This window comes from Leuciscus leuciscus, assembly GCF_965113295.1.
Source record: "Leuciscus leuciscus genome assembly, chromosome: 1".
Taxonomy (NCBI): domain Eukaryota; kingdom Metazoa; phylum Chordata; class Actinopteri; order Cypriniformes; family Leuciscidae; genus Leuciscus; species Leuciscus leuciscus.
In genome coordinates, this window is record NC_138725.1 from 15,996,502 (window position 1) to 16,017,295 (window position 20,794).

Sequence of the window (20,794 nt, forward strand, 5' to 3'; positions counted from 1 at the left end):
GGGAAAATTAATTCGTTAGATTACCCAGTTACTGAAAAAATAACGTTGTTACCTAACGGCGTTCTTTTTAACAGTCGTTTATGGGGGACTATGGGGGACTCCATAGTCAGAAACATTAGCAGCAGGGATACAACTACGTGCTGCCTTCCACAAGCAAACAACTTCTGATATAAACAGGGAACTTCAGAACATTCTAATGAAACATAAGTGTAGCGACAATGGGTATGAACCAAACGCAGACTAATCTTCGTCCAGAATATTAATTCAAACTCTCTGTGAACAAAGAGGAAGATTTGGTCAGGACTTTGTATCCTCATCAATCTTGTCATGGGGTCCAGGCGCCAACCAGTCGGGCTATTTAAAAGAGCCCCCAGCACTAACACATAACTGGTCAATGACTAGCTTTGTTGCCAAATTACTGATTGGTTAAGAGAAAGACAGAGACCAAGGCATCACACAAGTGTCTCACATCCCAGAGCCATAACTCACCCAGGCTCCAGAGAGTCTGTAACCAAAGACTTTTATTGGTTAACTGAAGGCAGAACTGGTCAACTTCGATAGTTTGCAAGACGGATCGATACCAGCAGATGTTGTTTTCCCCCACAACATTCCTGACCCCTTCCCCCTTAAGACCTCTGAACGAACAAACAGAGTCCGTTTCTCTCTAAACCAGAAAACTGAGATTTTTCCTGCAGTATACATAAAACTCATTCAAGAACCATTTTCAATGGACTTACAATCAAACATCATGCAACTACATAACTCTATTTTGTGTCTGCAACTTATATGTGTGTTTAATATGCTTAGATACCATATAACTCATGTAATGTTATAACTGTTAGATGTTTGAATGAAAGTGTGTTGTGTTTCATATCAGTATGATCGTATGCTCTTGATTCAAAAGATGGCTTGATTGAAATCTGTGTAAAATGTTTCATATTCTTATAATACTGATCATGTCTAAACTGTGGCATCTGTTCTCTCTGTTAGTAAGGAAACCCCCCAGATAAGATCATTTACGATCAGAACTGAGAAGAAGGCCACCTCCTAAATTTAGCCAGTGTCTAATTGGTCAGAACTCATCCTGGAGGTTGGACAACTTTGAGTTTAAAATCTTAGACCCAAAACAAAGTTCTCTTTCTCTCTGCTCTCTAACTCGGCTCGTTCAAAATGTTCTGATAGAGAAGAGCTCTGCTCTCTCTGCTCTCTGCACTCTGCTCTCTATCTCTGGGTTCACCCCCAAGAAACGCTCTGCTACCACTCTCAAGAGAGATGGGCAGAAAAAGGATGAAGATCTCAATCAGACGAGTAACCATGTAAACGCAGAGACAAAGAACCCAAATTAAGATCAGAAGAACGGGTTCAACAGTTTTATTCAAGCCATCTTACTACTCTCGTCTAAGTTGTCTTTTCTTTTCTAAGTTTTCATCATCTCACTCTTAAACTCACTCTTAAAGGGGACATATCATGCTAAATGCACTTTTTTAGCCCTTAAATGCATTTTGTTGTATATTTGGAGTGTTTAGAAGTACAGAAAAGATGAAATTATTCTCTTCAGGTGCTTCGTTGATATCTTTATATTCTGTTTTGGTCATATTTTTCAACCGGTTCAGATTTTTCTGTTATCTATGACGTTTTTTGAACTATCACGTCACAGTATTTGCAGCGGAACTGCCAAATAAGGACATTGACTTCCGGCCCAACACTTCGAGCAATCCGCCATTATTATTTCTCGCTGCAATTTTGTAGTCCAAGCTAAAGGATGCAGAAGTTACGAGAGGGTAAGTTAAAATGTTCGGTTGTTGGATGTAGTAACCCACACGCTTCATTACACCGTCTAATTTAGATGAACTGCCGCGCTTGTGACAGGAGCATGTTTAACTGAAAGAACGAGCAGAGAGAGAGACCCGGTCGCGCGCGCGCACTCTCTCTCTCTTCAGAGCCAGGCGAAAGTGTAAACAAGACATCACCGTCTCCAAACTAGACGCTGTCTTGCTCTCTCTCCCTCTGACATATTAATCAAAATAAATCGACACGGTGGTAAAAGGTCGGAAGACCAAAGTTTCATGTGTAAATACAGTAACACACCATTGCGATACATCCATATGAAGACGTTGTTCTGCAGGTTCGTCGTCTTCATTTTCATCTCGCTCCGGCTCTGGCTCGAACATGTAAGGCTGGCTGGACAAGTCTTCCGTTGTTGACATTTTGTTTATAACGTGTGTATAAAAGTTTCTGTGCGCTAGATAATCCTATCTCTGCTACCAGACTACAAAAATGGCCGAACGGGGTGGAGTTGAACCGAGTGTCACCGCTACAACCTGGAGAGGGGGCGGGGTATGAAGTGTCTCAATATTATTTAAAGAGACCGCACCAAAACGAGTTGCTTTCAGAAGCACATTAGAAAAGGGGTAAAAAAGGGGCCTGTGGAGCTATAATAATGAGGAATTCAGACCCAAGCATTGCAGTTCCGCTTTATATAGACTACAAATGTATGATTTATATGTAAAAAGGAACAATTTAAAAGCATGATATGTCTCCTTTAAAACTTAATCTTTCCTTCTGCAACTCGTATGAATGTGTGTGTGTGTGTGTGTGTTTGTGTTAGATATTAGCTTTTATGTTAGTATATAATCAATAAAGTATTGTTTGTATTTGAACAAAGAGATATCGCATACATAACAAATAATTCTTTCTTGGCCAGGAAGATATTATATTTCCTAGAGTTAATAACTGTTTATGCTTTCTGTTCATGGGATGAACTGATAGACTAATCATACAATTGATTCTGCTACAGTAAATTCTGAAAATAATTAAAAATAATTAAAATATTAATTATTGATCATAATCCGTTATGAATAATAATTAATTATATTTATACGTGGGCATATAAACGCTGCATAAGACTGCAAATCGACTCATCATTCATGTGGGGAAGAATGATATTCATAAAGAGCAGTCAGAACTCCTTAAGAAGGATTTCAATTAACTTTTTGAAACACTTAAAAAACTGAAAGTTCAGACATTCATCAGTGGACCACTCCCAGCAAGAGGAACAAACAGGTTTTCACGGTTGCTTGGGCTTAATACATGGCTGCAAAAAACCTGCAATATAAAAGGAGTAAACTTCATTGACAACTTCAATCTCTTCTGGAGTCAGAGACAACGGTTTCATCAGGATGGCCGCCATCCAAACAAACTTGGCTCAAGAGTGCTAAAGGACAATATCTACTTCTCCCTCAATCATCCTTCTGCAGCGTGTGCCAATCCACTCAATCTGAACGGCACACACACACCTGGACACAGTATGAATGACCACAGGACTTCACTTGAGAATGGACATGATGTTGACATATCACACAAGGACAATGATAACACCACTGAGCCACAACAACCTCTGCTCACGGACACCATCTCAGCTGAGCCCTGCCCACAGAGCTCACCACAGACAGACACATCAGAACTGCTCCAAGATTCAGCACCCAAGGACGACTTCCTGGAAAACAGCCAGGGAAGCCAGGACAGCATATTACAGCCTCCGATAACACCGGAACAACAGCCCATTTCACCAGACACTTTTTTCCCTCTCGCCAGCAACTCCACTTCTGTGCTTCTCACAGAAAATGGAAGAACTGGTGTATGCTGGAACCAAACTATCCCACTCTTTTGCTGCAAGCCCCCAGATATCAACCAAAAAACGTCAGGCACCGCTACCACCAAAGCCTGCGGGCCGAGCTCGCCCTCCCCCTCCTTCTGTGAGAGCTCTTCGGCCTCTGCCACAACGCCAGGGCCCACACCCTCCTCCATCTGCTCAAGGTGAACCAAAAACAACTGATACCAGCTCTCAGTGACATGTGTTGGGTCCCCGCTATGATAACAGTAACTTTCTCAAATGTTTACAGAACAAGCGGGAACCCAGTGTGCCTGTATCTTTCTCTATTGCTGTTCTATTACAAGATAGAAAGTCTAAGGCCTTCAATAGCCGTACAGCAAACTCAACTAATCTGGTGCCTATTGCACGTCTAACTAAGATTGGTGTAGGGAAAAAAGTAAGACTGTCAAGTTAGCAATTTTAAACATCCGCTCACTTAAAAATAAATCACTTCTAGTCAATGACTTAATAACCACAAACAACCTGGATTTTATGCTTCTAAATGAAACCTGGCTAGAAGACAGCTGCAGTGCAACAATCCTAAATGAAACATCCCCTCCTAACTTTACTTTTATGAGTGTCTGCAGAGCTGTTAAGAGAGGTGGGGGTCTAGCTGCTCTTTTTAAAGATATCTATCAATGTAAGCAAATATCATTTGGGAATTACACGTCTTTTGAATATCTGGGTACTGTGTTAAAAGGTGCTTCACGCATTTTACTCATCATTATTTACAGGCCTCCAAAATACTCTCCAGCCTTTGCTGAGGACTTTACAGAACTGTTATCAACAATTACCTCAGAGTTTGACTGTTTTGCCATTGCTGGAGATTTTAACATTCACATAGATAATGCAGAAACCAATATGGCAAAAGAAATCAAAACTGTTTAAAAAACTTTTGATCTGACTCAGCATGTACATGGACCCACACACAATCATGGACACACTCTAGATTGACTTATTAGTAAGGGTCTAAACATCTCATCGATTGTTATTAAGGATGTAGCACTGTCTGATCATTTCTGTATTTTCTTTGATATATTGATCTCTCCTGCCACTGAAGCTAGATCTGTGTCTGTCAAGAGATGCTTAAATGAGAACACTAGTGTACTATTTATGAAGGCTATATCCTTAACACCAAGCATATCTGCTGACTCTGTTGATTTTCTCCTTGATTCTTTTAACTCAAAAGTTAAAAGTGCAATTGATGATATTGCTCCTGTGAAAGTCAGGAAGAAGAGTGGCAGACAAAAAGCACCTTGGAGAAACTCAAAAGCAGTGCAAAATATGAAAAGACAATTATGGCAAAATTTTGGAAGAAACCGTACAGCACCTTAAAACATCAACATGCGCTCTTGACACACTTCCCACATCTTTTTTCAAAAGTGTGTTAAACAGTTTAGAAGCAGATCTTCTAGAAGTGGTAAATGCCTCACTTCTTTCTGGGAGTTTTCCAAACTCCCTGAGAACTGCAGTTGTCAAGCCCCTCCTGAAAAAGAGCAATCTGGATAAGACCATATTAAGCAACTATAGACCGATCTCAAATCTTCCTTTCATAGGCAAGATCATTGAAAAAGTTGTCTTTAATCAGCTGAACAAATTCTTAAGCTCGAATGGATACTTTGACAATTTTCAATCTGGTTACCGACCGCATCACAGCACAGAGACAGCGCTCATAAAGATAACTAGATGTACCGCATGGCGGTACAAAATATGACCGCCACTCAGGCCTGCACTGGCTTTCCACAAAAATAAATGACGTGGAGCAATTTGGCTGTATTGCGTGTTTATGTATATACCTAAAAAAAGTAGTAGTATGTGCATGTCTGTCTGTGTGTGTGTTTGTGTGTGTGTGTCTGTGTGTGTGTGTGTGTGTGTGTGTGTGTGTGTGTGTGTGTGTGTGTGTGTGTGTGTGTGTGTGTGTGTGTGTGTGTGTGTGTGTGTGTGTGTCTGTGCGTGTATGTATGCGTGCGTACATGTGTGTGCGCGTGTGTGTTTGTGTGTGTGTGTCTGTGCATGTGGATTTGTATGTGTGTATGGGTGTGTGTCTGTGCTTGTGGATGTCAGTGTGTGTGCATGCTTGCGTTTGTTTGTATTCCTGCATGTGTGTGTGTGACAGTATCATCCTAAACCAGCAACCCTTCGCTCAACACCACCATCTACAGGCCGATGAGTGTACAGGCACTAAATGTGCACATAAATGAATTTATTTTATACCCCCCCATGGATGAAATTCTACGAAACTTAGGCCCGGTTTCACAGACATGGCTTAAGCCTAGTCCCAGACTAAACTGCCCACTTGAGCTGTCTTAACTCAAAGCGACTTGCACAGATATATATTAAAATAGTCAAAGATTTAGCCTGTTCTGGATTAAACAAAGCCGATTGCAAGAGGAAGGATTATAGCTAGTCTATGACTAAATTGAATCTTAAATTATTCCTTCAAAGAGGCAGGTTTAACTCCTGCTTAGTACTGTTTGTGAGGGAGCATGGAATATTTGGAATATCTAAATGAAAACCAACATGCACAACAGAGGCCAGCCAGAGTACTTGTGGATAGGAGTGATCCATTACATTACTTTGATGACACAGCTTTTCAAGACCGCTTTCGTATGTCCAAGGAAAATGCAGTGGAGATAATATCTTTGCTTGAGCCTAGACTTTCCTGTCTGTCTCTGAGAGGAAGGCCTTTACCCATTTCTCTCCAAGTTCTGCTCACACTGAGGTTTTTTGCGTCCGGGACCTTTCACCGTGAAACTGGTGATTTGTGTGGTGCCAGAGAAGCAACTGTGTGTAGAATAGTTCACAAAGTCAGCAGAGCCATTTGTGAACTGAGGAGTCTTTACATAAAGTTTCCTGATGCTGCTGACCAAGCCAAATATAAAGTGCAATTCTATGAATATGGGCACTTCCCAGGTGTCATTGGCTGTATAGATGGATGTCATGTTCCTGTCAAGTGTCCATCAACCCCTAATGCTGAGGAGTACAGGAACCGTAAGAACTGGTTTTCTATCAACGTTCAGGGTGTATGCACACCTAATTTAGAGTTTTCAAACATTGTTGCGCGCTGGAAAGGTTCAACTCACGATTCAAGGATTTTTGTCAACTCTTCATTATGTGCTCAGTTTCAGAGTGGACAGTATAGTGGACTTCTACTTGGTGACAGTGGATATGGTCAGAGTAACTTTTTATTCACTCCATACATAAATCCCACAACAGCTGAGCAGCAAAGATACAACAGAGCTCATATCCGAACAAGAGGCATGGTTGAACGCATGTTTGGAATATGGAAAAATCGATTCCAGTGTTTACGTAATACACTTCGCTTCAGGCCAAGGAGATGCTGCAAGGTCATCATTGCTACAGCGGTGCTGCACAACTACCTGAAGCAGCGCTGCTGTACTGATCCTCCAATGGAAGATGACGATGAAGCAGATGTGCCCATGACTGAGGCAGCCAGTGACCAACGAGGACTTGCACACAGAGTTGCTTTCACATTTCAGCACTTCAGCTAGATGAGATGTATTTCAATATGGAATGCATTCATTATGCCTTATTTTGCCTTGATAATTTTTGTTCTGTACAAAATTAAAATAGTGTGCAGCAAAATTTTAAAAAATTACTAAACCAATACTGGTTGAAAATGTAGTTTGTGGTTGTTTAAATACACTCAGTCATGAATATCTAAATGACAAAAGGTTTATTTTTGTTTTTATTGTTTATACATCATATTGTTCACCATGGCTGGTAATCACAATTGCCTCCTTACTGTATCGTTTTTGGATCATACCTCTTTCTTCCAACTTCATATCCAATTCAACCAGTAGAATTCTCATTTTCATTTCATGTTCTTCCTTCAGATATTTCATTTTTTCCTCATGAAATTCTCTGGCTAACTTTTCATGGATGGTCATCTTGCTTGTTCTCTGCTGAAAGGTGGTGGCAGCATCTTTTCTCAGGGATGCAGGAGCAGATGTGGAAGGCACACACTCACTGTGCTCTGGCTTTTCCAACCCGTTCAGATTCCTTTCTTCTGTGGGGAAAAACAGAGGCACAAATAAATTCACATGATCCTTACAATGAAAGAAGAATAAAAATTGACAGAGTGGAATATATGTACCAAAGGAAGAAATCAATTTCTTTCTAACATACCATTTGTGCTCAGATCTTCATCTGAACTGTTCAAGTGATCATCATCTGGTATACCATCCAGAGGTTGCTGGTGCTGTATTATTCCAGACAGCAAGTCACTCAATTCATCAGTTTTGTCTTTATTTGGTGGTCCACCACCAGTAGTAAAATCGCTGTCTTCTGATCTCTGCATTCTGTCGTTTTAAAGCCAGTTTAAGGTTCTTCCACAGAGTCTATACAGGCAAAAATCATTCATTATAAATTGTCCCAAAAATATGAATATGAGAAATGAGCAATGATAATAATGAAGAAATCTCACCTGAAGTTGTTGTATTGTTCTTGTGGTTGCATTTTCATTTGCATTAAATTCATTGCAAATTGCATTCCAAGCACTCCTTTTCTTTTGCTCACTAGCAGTAGTGTGGATTTTACTTTCAATAACTGGATGGTTGGTCAAAATTTGTTTCAGTAGTGTTTTTTCATACTCACTGAAGTTTTTGGAACGAATTCTTTTTGCATCTGCCATTGCTTTGTGTCAAAATGTACACCGATAATAATGTTTTCTGGTCCATTCCAGGTTTTTATGAGCACCATCAGCCCAACGGCATGTGCTTATACTCAACTTAATCAGGCCTATCCCAGGTGTTTTCATTTAAGCTTACTTAATTTACTCCAGGACTCTGTAGTCTCAGACTAACTAAGCTTATTTTAAGCCACGTTCATGAAAGGTACTTAAATGCCCCAGTTTAACTAGTACACATTAAGGCCTACTCCTGGCTTATGCTAAGCCATGTCTGTGAAACCAGGCCTTAGCATACCCCCAGAGGATGTCAAGTTAATCATACACATGAAATATGGTGCAGTTCTGAACATCTCAACTGAAGATAGGGGCGATTAAAGCAGAATAATATTGCATTTTCATTTTTTATGGGAGGGGCGCAAATCACAAATGAGTGATTATGGGCTAGGTTGATGTGGGCCCTTAAGACCAACATACCATAAAAATGTCTTCATCCTCTGTGCCACGGTTCAGGTAGTTATTTAGGAAAAACTGCATTTTTTGGGTTTGGGGCGGCCCAGCGCGGGGAGGGAGTGGCCCCCGGGGACCAAACGAAATTTTTCCGTAAAAGTCTAGTGGGGCTACATGCCCACCAAATTTCATGTTCCCCGGTGTTTCGGTGTCCCTGGTATCGTTGACAAAAAATTCAGTAGATGACAAAAAAAAAAAAAAAAACTTTGACAATCCCTATATGACTATGCTAGCGGCGGTCATAATAAACAATATTCGCTTAAATACTGATTCAGGCAAATTATCAGTGCTGGTACTACTCGACCTCAGTGCTGCATTTGACACTGTCGATCATAACATACTTCTTGGCAGGCTGGAAAACTGGGTGGGGCTTTCTGGGATAGTCCTAAAATGGTTCAGGTCATACTTAGATGGGAGAGGTTATTATGTGAGTATAGGAGACCATAAGTCTGAGTGGACATCCATGACATGCGGAGTCCCTCAAGGCTCAATTCTTGCGCCACTCCTGTTTAACCTGTATATGCTCCCAATGAGCCAAATAATGAGAAATAACCAAATTGCTTACCACAGCTATACAGACGACACACAGCTCTACTTAGCCCTATCGCCTAACGATTACAGCCCCATTGACTCCTTGTGCCGATGCATTGATGAGGTCAACAGTTGGATGTTCCAAAACTTTCTTCAGTTAAACAAAGATAAAACTGAAGTTATTGCGTTTGGAAACAAAGATGAAGTTCTCAAGGTGAACGCATACCTTCACTCTAGGGGTCAAACAACTAAAAATCAAGTCAAGAATCTTGGTGTGACTCTAGAATCAGACCTTAGTTTCAGTAGTCATGTCAAAGCAATAACTAAATCAGCATACTATCATCTCAAAAATATTGCAAGAATTAGATGCTTTGTTTCCAGACAAGACTTAGAGAAACTTGTGCATGCTTTCATCACCAGCAGGGTGGATTATTGTAATGGACTCCTCACTGGCCTTCCCAAAAAGACCATAAGACAGTTGCAGCTCATACAGAACGCTGCCGCCAGGATTCTGAGCAGAACCAGAAAATATGAACATATCACACCAGTCCTCAGGTCTTTACACTGGCTCCCAGTTAGATTTAGGATTGATTTTGAAGTATTATTACTGGTATATAAGTCATTCAATGGCCTTGGACCTCAATACATTGCAGATATGCTCACTGAATATAAACCCAACAGATCACTCAGATCATTAGGATCATATCATCTAGAAATACCAAGGGTTCACTCTAAGCATGGTGAGTCTGATTTTAGCTATTATGCCAGCCGCAGCTGGAACCAGCTTCCAGAAGAGATCAGATGTGCTCCTACAGTGGTCACATTCAAATCCAGACTCAAAACACTTCTGTTTAGCTATGCATTTACTGAATGAGCACTGTGCCACTGTTCGTCCGACTGTACTGTACTGTATTTCATTTTATTTTTCTAAACTGTTTTAATTATTCTTATTTCTTTTTATTATTTTAATTTCTTCTATGTAAAGCACTTTGACTTGCCATTGTGTATGAAATGTGCTATATAAATAAACTTGCCTTGCCTTGCCTAAACGGCATTATTCCAAACACTGTTGATTATTGTCTATATGTAGTGCTTGATTATTGGCATTTTAATATACCATAAACCATTTCATAGTATACCTGTTGATTGTATAGTTGAATATGTAACTACAAGTGTACTTTTAATATTTCTTCTAGGTTTCTTGCCACTGGGGACTCATTCAGGACGATAGCATCCAGCTACAGGGTTGGTGTCTCCACAGTGTGCCAGATCGTCCCCTAGGTAGTGACTGCCATCTGGGACTGCCTTGTGGAGGGCTACATGGCTGTGCCGACCACCGATGACTGGAGGTCCATCGCAGAGGGATTTCAGGAGCGGTGGAACTTCCCTCTGTGCGTTGGAGCGGTGGATGGGAAGCATGTGGTGTTGAAGGCACCCCCCAACTCAGGATCCCAGTTCCACAACTACAAGATAACGTTCTCCATTGTTCTGCTTGCAGTTGTGGATGCGAAGTATCAAAAATCAGTAACAAAAATAGTGATGCAGTTAAGTGTTTTTTTCGCTCAGCCGAGCCCTCTCTGTTGCTGTGTGGAGCAGCCGTCAGTCACCTCTTCCTGAACGTCACTCACTCACTCACTCATCCGGCCGGGCATGCACTGCGGTCTCATGAGGAAACGCATCTTTTTGATATAAAGTTTTTCTTGTTCCCGAATACAAATATTTTTTAAGTATTTGTTCGAAATAAGTATTCGTAATTTTCGTAAAAAACACGTTATTTGTGCCTTTCCGAATACCGTATTCGGGTTCGGCTCCACCCCTAATATATATATATATATATTAGAGGTGGGCATAGATTAATTTTTTTAATCTAGATTAATCTAGATTAAAATGGCTCATTTGAATTCTGCCGAAGGCATTCAGAATATGTGTGCTACCCAAATAATGACTATAAAAGTAAGTCTTTGAGAACGGGTTTCTCAAGCCAGGTGGCGCATTAGACCAGGGGCTCATCTCCTGTTTCCAAAATGCATCACAAACTGCTTGAGAAAGCTGTTCTACTCATAGACTGTAAAAGGTTACTACTGTACTGTTACCGTCCATAGGCAACATTAGGTAGGCCTATGTTATTATCAACTACTATAGACTATCAATTAGGGATGGGCGATATGGCCTAAAATCTATATTGTGATATACATTGCAGCCTCTTGCGATAACGATATACAGTATATTATAATAAAACCATTTCAGAACAGATTACACAGACCCATGCTAAACAACTGCTAAATGTATTTTTTTTTTAAAGGGTGTATGTAGTTTTGAGAACATATATTGTGCAAAACTGTAAGTATACAACATCATTTTGCAGATAAATAAAATTTAAGTACACTAGCTGCAGAGATTTAAGTAGGTCTAATGTTTATTATGGCTTGGAGCTTATGAAACCCCAAATTTAAAATTAGAATATTGTCTAACTGATGTCTTTTCAGTTAAAAAGAAACACAACAAAGATTCTTAAAATCGAGATTATGTGCTACACCACTAAGATATATTGGAATGGGAATAATACGCGCGCGCTGGTATTCAGTGATATCATGTTTCGTTTTGAATTTGAGGTGGTAGAACGGATTAGTCGTGTGTTAACTTATCGAACTGTTACCCCACACACTCTGTATATAGTTTGCTGCTGCTCGTCTGACGGCTTAAACCCGAACCAAGTCCAAATAATGGATGTTGCACCGATCTTTTTCACCAGCTTTCACTTTCAGCCGTGTTTACTTAAGATGACGACGAATATGCGTTGCAGCCGGGTTTACCTCGCGGCCGCGGGTAGATTGCGTCATCATAGCTTGTGTAGTATAGAGCCATCTCCCAAACCAACTTGGAGAATAGATTAACGGCGATATTTTTTTTATCGCGCGATAAGAGTCTCGCGTTAACGCAGCACGTTAACGCCGATAACGGCCCACCACTAATATATATATATATATATATATATATATATATATATATATATAATCTCATAACATCAGTAACTCGACTGCCCTACCTAGAACGGTTTTCCTCAGCGTTTGTAATGTCTGCACAAAGGGCAGCTGTGCTAAGATTCATCTTTGGAGAAAACTGTTGATTTTATATGCGAAAAATGTAAGTGTCATTAATATACATCTCATATGAAATAGCTATGCACGAATACACTCTAGATGTGTATATAGTGAACATATCTACATTTTCATTCAAACAATAAATAAAGCATTAATTAAATAATTATATTTTATTTACTGACAACAATGAGAAATATTAATAAATTAGTAAAAGAATGAATCAAAGTCACCATCACACAAACAAATGCATATACAAGTCAACACATGAAACAAAGCTTTCTTGTACAAACTACAATCATGTATGGACAGGTGGAGTGATGGAGGGTCTTGTAAGGACAGGTGGAGTGATGGAGGGTCTCGTAAGGACAGGTGGAGTGATGGAGGGTCTCGTAAGGGCAGGAGGAGTGATGGAGGGTCTCGTAAGGGCAGGTGGAGTGATGGAGGTCTCGTAAGGGCTGGTGGAGTGATGGAGGGTCTGGTAAGGGCAGGTGGAGTGATGGAGGGTCTGGTAAGGACAGGTGGAGTGATGGAGGGTCTGGTAAGGACAGGTGGAGTGATGGAGGGTCTGGTAAGGACAGGTAGAGTGATGGAGGGTCTCGTAAGGGCAGGTGGAGTGATGGAGGGTCTCGTAAGGGCAGGTGGAGTGATGGAGGGTCTCGTAAGGACAGGTGGAGTGATGGAGGGTCTCGTAAGGGCAGGTGGAGTGATGGAGGGTCTCGTAAGGGCAGGTGGAGTGAAGGAGGGTCTCGTAAGGACAGGTGGAGGTATGGAGGGTCTCGTAAGGACAGGTGGAGGTATGGAGGGTCTCGTAAGGGCTGGTGGAGTGATGGAGGGTCTCGTAAGGACAGGTGGAGTGATGGAGGGTCTCGTAAGGACAGGTGGAGTGATGGAGGGTCTCGTAAGGGCAGGAGGAGTGATGGAGGGTCTCGTAAGGGCAGGTGGAGTGATGGAGGGTCTCGTAAGGGCAAGTGGAGAGATGGAGGGTCTCGTAAGGACAGGTGGAGTGATGGAGGGTCTGGTAAGGACAGGTGGAGTGATGGAGGGTCTGGTAAGGACAGGTGGAGTGATGGAGGGTCTCATAAGGACAGGTGGAGTGATGGAGGGTCTCATGGTCTCGTAAGGGCTGGTGGAGGTATGGAGGGTCTCATAAGGGCAGGTGGAGTGATGGAGGGTCTCGTAAGGGCAGGTGGAGTGATGGAGGGTCTCGTAAGGGCAGGTGGAGTGATGGAGGGTCTCGTAAGGGCTGGTGGAGTGATGGAGGGTCTCGTAAGGACAGGTGGAGTGATGGAGGGTCTCGTAAGGGCTGGTGGAGTGATGGTGGGTCTCGTAAGGACAGGTGGAGTGATGGAGGGTCTCGTAAGGGCTGGTGGAGTGATGGTGGGTCTAGTAAGGACAGGTGGAGTGATAGAGGGTCTCGTAAGGACAGGTGGAGTGATGGATACAAATTGTTGTAGTTATTCATATCTGTAGTAAACTCACTCAAAGCCTTTGATGGCAGCATTCAGCTTCATGAGCCACTCTCCACCGGATAAACACACACGTGTTCATCTGACCCTGTAACATCCAGACAAGATTCCCGTTACCTCTGTCATTTATGAGCTCAACACTACATTTACATGTTGAGGTTGTTTTAACTTTTTAACCAACATAATTGTTCCTCAATTTATCAACTACTAATGGACAAATACAATAGATAACTTGTGTTTAGTTACTTTATAGATTTGTTCTACATAATAGCACACATAAATCACTCAGATGTCTATTTCATATCAATTAGACGTAGTAATTAGGGGTGTACCGATACATCGATAGGGATCGATATAACGTCTAACGATACGATGCACCGATTCCACACGTAAAATATCGATATACACCTTTATTTTGACACTCTCCACATTCTCACGTAACATCCTTCCGCCAAAGCGCACATTTTCATTTACTCACCATACTGTCTGTAATCTCATCTGAAATAGACGCCTGACAAGACTGACTGAACCCTAAACAGGTTTTGTCACAAAAGCCGGTATTGTCCGCAGTCAAGGCATCGCGAGTTCATATTTTACAGCAGAAACAGACAAGCAGTCGCACCCTTGTTGGTGAACACAACACGATAAGTCCTTTTTAGCGACTCAGCGCGCAGTATTCAGGTCAGATGTCACTTTGAAAAGACGCGCTGGCTAAGAGGAGTTTCGTCAAAGCTAACTAAAAGTGATCGAGGATGGATAATTTCAATGAACTTGATGAACCTGTGATATCTTCTTCGGGGCGTAAAAGGAAAATAAAAGCTGAAACATTTTCACGGAACCTACTAAAGCAGCTCGTTTAGCGGTGAGGGAAAAGCTCTCTGTATTGAGTGTACATTAATCACAACAACAAAAGTTTGTCAGGCGTCTATGTCAGCTGAGGAGATTAACGTTACAAAACGTATCGTATCGTGATGAACTGTCCGATTTACACCCCTAGTAGTAATCTGCAATTTTTATAGAAGATTTTCTTGCCAGATATTAAAAAGACATTATAGTAGTTCAACACATGCGATCATTTGATTTGTAATACTCACATTTGAAAACACTCTTGTCCGTCATCCTTTCCGTCATGTTCGAGTATGACGTATCCTCTCGCGTGGCCTCCTGGGATAGAAAAGTATCCATCGGTTGAGCACTCGAAAATCTGGCCTGAAGCAGAAAGCCATCCGGGAACTTCTCGCCTACTCTTTTATGAATACTGATGTTTCGAACGTACTGCTTCCTTCACGTACTGTTTTCGCCTACTATATAGTAGGAAAGTAGGCATATTCGGACACACTTAAGTTCGAATCTCGCGATAATTAGTATGTCAACCAGGTAATTCTCACCTACTCTTTTGGATTCGTGCATACTTTTTCGCTCACCTACTCTTTTTCCCATACTAAATAGTAGGGAAGTATGCGGTTTCGAACGCAGCCCATGTCTTTCTAAAAACAGTTTTCCTCCATTATAATATTTAGTATTTTTTCCAGGTTGTCAGCCTCAGTTCCAGGCTGTCAGGTCCACAACATGCACATGTATTAAGTTTAAACTCTGAGTCACTAACCTTTTCAAAATTACAGGTTTTCCATGTTTGTATACAAATGTTTTATTTCTTTTTTAATAAATAAATGGAGCCAGCCTCCAAAAGTAATTAACCTTTCTTTTTTTTTCTTTTTTGTTGGTTGTCTTTACATTACAATGATGTTTCATATAATCTATATTTAGATATGGAATAAATAACATTAAATACAAAATTAATATGTCTCGTATATAAAAAAATCAAGTTATGTGATAAAAGATTTGCTTTGATTTGCATAGAACCACACCAGGCATTTAGTCAGATTGTAAACTAATTTATTAAGGCCAATTATATAAAAGAAATAATACCTCGCTTGGAAGCTGGAAAAGCCCCAGGGAACAGAATGTAGGAGAAGAGGAAAGAGGGCATTCTGCGTTTCCTTCAGAGCCTGCCGCCTCTTTTTTTTTCCCACAATTTGGATTGTTCTAAATTTAGCACAGTACATAAGGCAGAAGGCATAGGAGGAAGTGCTCGACTGCGGTTAGTGGCGGGGGGGTGGGGGGTATTGCAGGTCGCGCCGGAGGTTGGACCATCTGGTGACCGCTCACAGGGCCACCGACGAGCTCTCCTTGGCCGGTGAAAAAAGAAAAAAAAAATACAACACACGGTGCAATGAGAAGGCAAAATGATGATACCTGATTTTCATTTTCACAGTGAAGGTTTAAAAATTGCATTGGTCACTTCTAAATTCATTGCTGTTAGATACCATTGAATATACTGGGCTAAGCTAAGTGCTATCAAAATGTCACCGCACGCCAGAGCGATTAAGAGCACACACTGAGAAGTGAGAGGTATTTATCAACTCGTCTTAGTTAAGGGAACAACGGTGGAGTATCCCTTTAACATATTAAGTCATTAAAGTTATACTTCAGACATATACATAGATAAACATTCAAATGAACAGTAGCTAAACTGTATGCAGATGATTGGTTGCATAGATTGCAATGGATTTGTGTCTGCATTTACAAAAACAATGATTATTAGTAAGAGGACTAATGTTTTGTGCATGTAACATGTTGAAATATTGTTTGTACTATTGCCTTCACACACCTCTAGGTTCAGCAGCAGGGGCTGAGGGACCAGGGACTGGCGAGACAGGAGAAGAAGAGGGGGTTCTTTGACCACCCTCTCTCTGATATGGCTCTGTCAAGACAATATTAAATGTTAATACGACACATTGGTAACTCAGAGATTACATTTCTTCATCTGTAAACATGACAGCATATATGCCTTGTAATGTGTCTTTATTGGAAACACACCTGTCACTGTCTCCCCCGATTGTTCTTCAGGGTGTCCCTGGTCCTCGAGGTGGTTGTCCTCTCCGATACGGGCCTCGACCCCCTCCATGTTACTCGTCGTTTCCCGTGGAGTGACGAAGGGGTTGAGGAATCCCAAGATCTGAGAAAACGTCCACCTCTTGCTGCTGACCCACTATTCTTCTCCATCTCCTTCCTCTTCTCCTTCAGGTACGTGTCCCTGAGGCTTTTCCACTTTTTACGGCAGACATCCTCTGAATAAACATTATCTTGTTAGTGAAAAGTAGTTGTATATTTGCGGGAAAATAGTTGTAAACTAGCAGCACGGCAGCTTGCTAGCTGGTTAGTAGGTCAATAACGTGACTCAAAAGTGAAATTTTTATATCTTACAACTTACCAGGTTGTTCAATCTCCTCACTAATCTTCTTCCAAGCGAGGTCCTTTTTGTTCCCGTCTCAAGTATGAACTTGAATCATATAATTCCGGGTGACCACTCACAGCTAAAATTAGTTTCTCCTCCATTTTTAATTTTAGACTTCAAGCGGGAGTTTGTTATGCTATGTCACTTTATGCCACGTGAAGCAAGCAGGCTCCTGATTGGTTAATAGGGGTGTAACGATACATCGATATGGATCGATGCATCGATCAAACGTCTAACGATACGATGCATCGATGCCACACGCAAAATATCGATATGAGGTACCTTTATTTTGACAGTCTCCACGTCCTCACGTAACATCCGTTTACGCATTTCCGCCAAAGCGCGCGTTTTGTTTTTCTCACCATACTGCCTGCGCCTGCCACTTGTGTGTGTCGGATTGCGAATGAGATGCAGCAACAAAGTGGCTGTAGCAGCGAAAAGACCATGGAAAAGACAGACGCTGAACATTTTGACACTGTTGTCGGGCGCAAATCGTGGGTTTGGAAACATTTTGTATTTTCCAAAAAAGATGGTCAGGTAAATAAAACCCATGTTGTGTGTACACGTTGCCAGTATGAGCTAAAATATTCGGGAAACACCACAAACTTGTCAGCGCATCTGAAAAGAAAACATGGAATCGAGGAGAGTAATTTGACTGACGAAAAACAGCTTCTGTCACCCCCCATGAAGAACTTCTTCGCCCCGACATTAGCCCACAACTCCAAAAGAGCAACTAACATTACGTCTGCGATCGCTTTTTTTATATGCAAGGATATGAGGCCCTACAGTGTAGTTGAAAACGAAGGCTTTCGTCACCTACTACATACTCTGGAGCCGAAATATAGCATTCCATCAAGACAGCACTTCAGTGAAAGTTGCATTCCGAAGCTGTACAGACAAGTGGAATCTAATATACAGCATACACTAACTGATGCAGAACGAGTCGCAATCACAACAGATGGATGGACATCCTGTACAACCGAAGGTTATGTAACTTTGACCTGTCATTATATTGACACTGACTGGCAAATGAAGAATTATGTTCTGCAGACACATGTTTTAAATGACTCACACACCGGGGTAAATCTTGGTAAAGTCTTGAGAGAAGCTTGTGAAGAGTGGAATATACTTGACAAAAATCCTGCACTGGTCACCGATAATGCCAGCAATATGGCAATAGCTGGAGCAGAGGCAAATCTGTCACCTCACATTAAATGCTTTGCGCATACCATTAACTTGGCAACACAGAAGGCCTGAAATGTGCTGGTGCAACACGTCTTTTGGGAAGAGTGAGACGAATCGTGTAATTTTTTCACCGCAGCACGATTGGTACCACTGTTTTAAAAGAGAAGCAGAGTTTGCTCGGAATTCCAGAACACAAGCTGAAACAAGATGTGATCACTCGCTGGAACAGCTCCTTTGATATGCTGGAACGATTTTTGGAGCAACAAGCTGCAGTGTGTGCTTCACTGCTGGACAAAAAACGAAGGAAACTCTCAAATGACCTGCAGCATACCCTCAATGAAATTAACATCACTGTAGCTGAAGATATGGTTAAGCTACTCTCACCAGTGAAAACTGCCACCACCATAATGTGCGAGGAAGAGCAGCCAATTGTATCTGTCATTGCACCTCTTCAAGCTAAATTGTTGAAACATTTCACTGTCACGGCTGAAGACTCCAGTGTGATTACAGAGATGAAGCAGGCAATGGCAGAGGATCTAGAACGTTGATATATTGATGTGAGACAAGTTCTATATAGCGCATCTGCCTTGGATCCCAGATTTAAAAAGCTGCCTTTTTTAAGTGAAGAGGAAAGAGATGCAACCTTCCAGTTTCTCATCCATGAGGCTGCAGAATTGATGATCCAGAAAGTAAGAATATATTTTTTAGTTTCAGCAATGTTTTATAAATTCATTCAAATGCACTGCCTCTCCATTTGCTATGTGTGTGAGAACGTGTATCTGTGTTATAATCTACAGAATGACACAGTGTCACAGGTTGAGAATGCAACGGCTCACTCATCTGCTGACAAAACTTCTGATGATGATGATGATGACGACGACCCTGAAGTGATGCCAGTGTTCCAGGCTGAACCCACTGAAGAAGGTATGTATGTACACAAAGTAATTAAACATTAGTCTATTCTTTTTTGCTGTTAACAGCCTGAAAATGTGATATGTGCTTTTATTTATCAAGTAACAACTGTAAGAGGCACACATTATATTTTCTCTGACACAACTAAGCCATGCTTTTTTTGTTGTTGTAATTTTAGAACATGTTCCTCCTTTCAAGAAGTCAAAACCCTTTGAAGATCTCTTTGGTGACACATTCTGCACTGTGGACCCTAGCCAGACTGTCAAGACCCCTAAAGAGCTGGCCCTTGCTGAAGTTGTTAAGTACAGAGACACTGCATCTTTGAACTTGGGGGGTAAGGTGTTGGAGTGGTGGAAGTGTCATCAAACTGAGTTTCCCCTCCTGGCAAACCTTGCCAAAACATACATGTGCATTCCTGGTACCAGTGTACCGTCTGAGCGCGTGTTTAGCACTGCAGGTGACATTGTCAATTCAGAACGCAGTGTCCTCTCTCCTGAACATGTTGATCAGTTAATTTTTTTAAAGAAAAACCTCTCAAAAGAGACCACTGCACTGTAGCACTTGTTTGATTCATAGATCTTATGTTGTGTGAAAGATCAAATGTCAGATAGGTTTAACAGTTAAACAGTTTAAAAGTTATTTTTGTATTTTTTATATTCATGTGTTTTATTTCATTTATTTATTTAACTAGAGTACCTCAGTTATTTGCACTATTGCACAGCACATGTTGGCACAAAAGACTGGAAGGCTTTATTGACTGTTGCCATTATAAGCTTGACTGATTTTTATCAATCCCCCATCCATTTTTAATTTTTATTTTTGTTGTGTTGTTATAAATGTCCCAATTGGGAAAGAGGGTGCAATTTTCAAAGTGTTTAATTAAACATTCATGTTATATATCTTTTGGTTGGATTTGTGAGTTAATAAAAATTAAACTGGTTGTGTAAAGTGGCGCATAATATCTAAATATCGATTAATCGATCGATATAGCCATGAATCGAATCGTAATCGTATCGAATAATTTTTTGAAGTATCGGAAAAAATCGTATCGCTGGCTGAGAGAATCGATATCGAATCGTATCGTGATGAACTGTCCGATTTACACCCCTATTGGTTAACGCGGCACGAATTGACACAGAAGTTCAGATTTTTCAACTCGGGAGGCAGACACGAATTCGCATCAAACACGTGAATGCACAAAAAGCACTACATAAAATCATTCGCGCTTAACACGCCAGACGCTCAATTCGCCCGAACTTGACGCGCAAATGAGGCGTATTCGCGTCTTCTGCGCCGCGCTCTACGCCTCAAGCCAGTTTATACTTCTGCGTCGAACTTACTCCGTAGCTACGTCGTAGGCTGTGTTTAGTGCGCGTACCCTTCGGCGTACCCTGACGCGCACCTCTCCCAAAAAAAGTAACAATGCGTCAATTCTACGCGGACGCAAGCGCTGTGATTGGTCTGCTAGAACCCCTCCCTCGGGTTTCACAT

The 20,794-nt window shown here is 41.3% G+C and overlaps 3 protein-coding genes and 1 long non-coding RNA gene across 13 annotated transcripts in view; 1 reads left to right on the forward strand and 3 right to left on the reverse strand.

Annotated features, from left to right (window-relative positions):
- The window catches only part of LOC309502261 (uncharacterized protein), a 107,464-nt gene that overhangs the window by 19,194 nt on the left and 67,476 nt on the right, over nucleotides 1-20,794 (reverse strand). The gene's annotated exons all lie outside the window — the stretch shown is intronic.
- LOC309498214 (uncharacterized protein) overlaps nucleotides 1-20,794 on the reverse strand; it is a 233,752-nt gene that overhangs the window by 14,155 nt on the left and 198,803 nt on the right. The window contains exons 1-3 of one of the 10 annotated variants that reach the window (XR_014205878.1): nucleotides 15,838-16,100; nucleotides 15,003-15,072; nucleotides 13,336-13,996 (exon numbers count right to left, since the gene is read on the reverse strand). The exons of 7 other annotated variants lie outside the window; for them this stretch is intronic. Coding sequence is in view for 1 of the 3 variants with exons in the window: in XM_082168781.1 (XP_082024907.1) it covers nucleotides 15,838-15,898 (61 nt within the window). In the remaining 2 variants the exon portion in view is untranslated. 2 more of the 10 variants (XR_014205879.1, XM_082168781.1) reach the window with 2 other exon arrangements.
- Nucleotides 6,107-7,164, forward strand: LOC309501831 (putative nuclease HARBI1; the record flags this gene model as incomplete). The annotated part of the gene is made up of 1 exon (XM_082174126.1): nucleotides 6,107-7,164. Exon 1 carries the CDS (start codon nucleotides 6,139-6,141, stop codon nucleotides 7,162-7,164), a length of 1,026 nt encoding a protein of 341 aa, XP_082030252.1. The 5' UTR covers nucleotides 6,107-6,138.
- Nucleotides 7,485-8,563, reverse strand: LOC309482035. Its single transcript, XR_014200175.1, has 3 exons — nucleotides 8,100-8,563; nucleotides 7,802-8,013; nucleotides 7,485-7,682 (listed from the first exon to the last, which is right to left on the reverse strand). It is a non-coding gene; the product is annotated as an uncharacterized lncRNA (long non-coding RNA).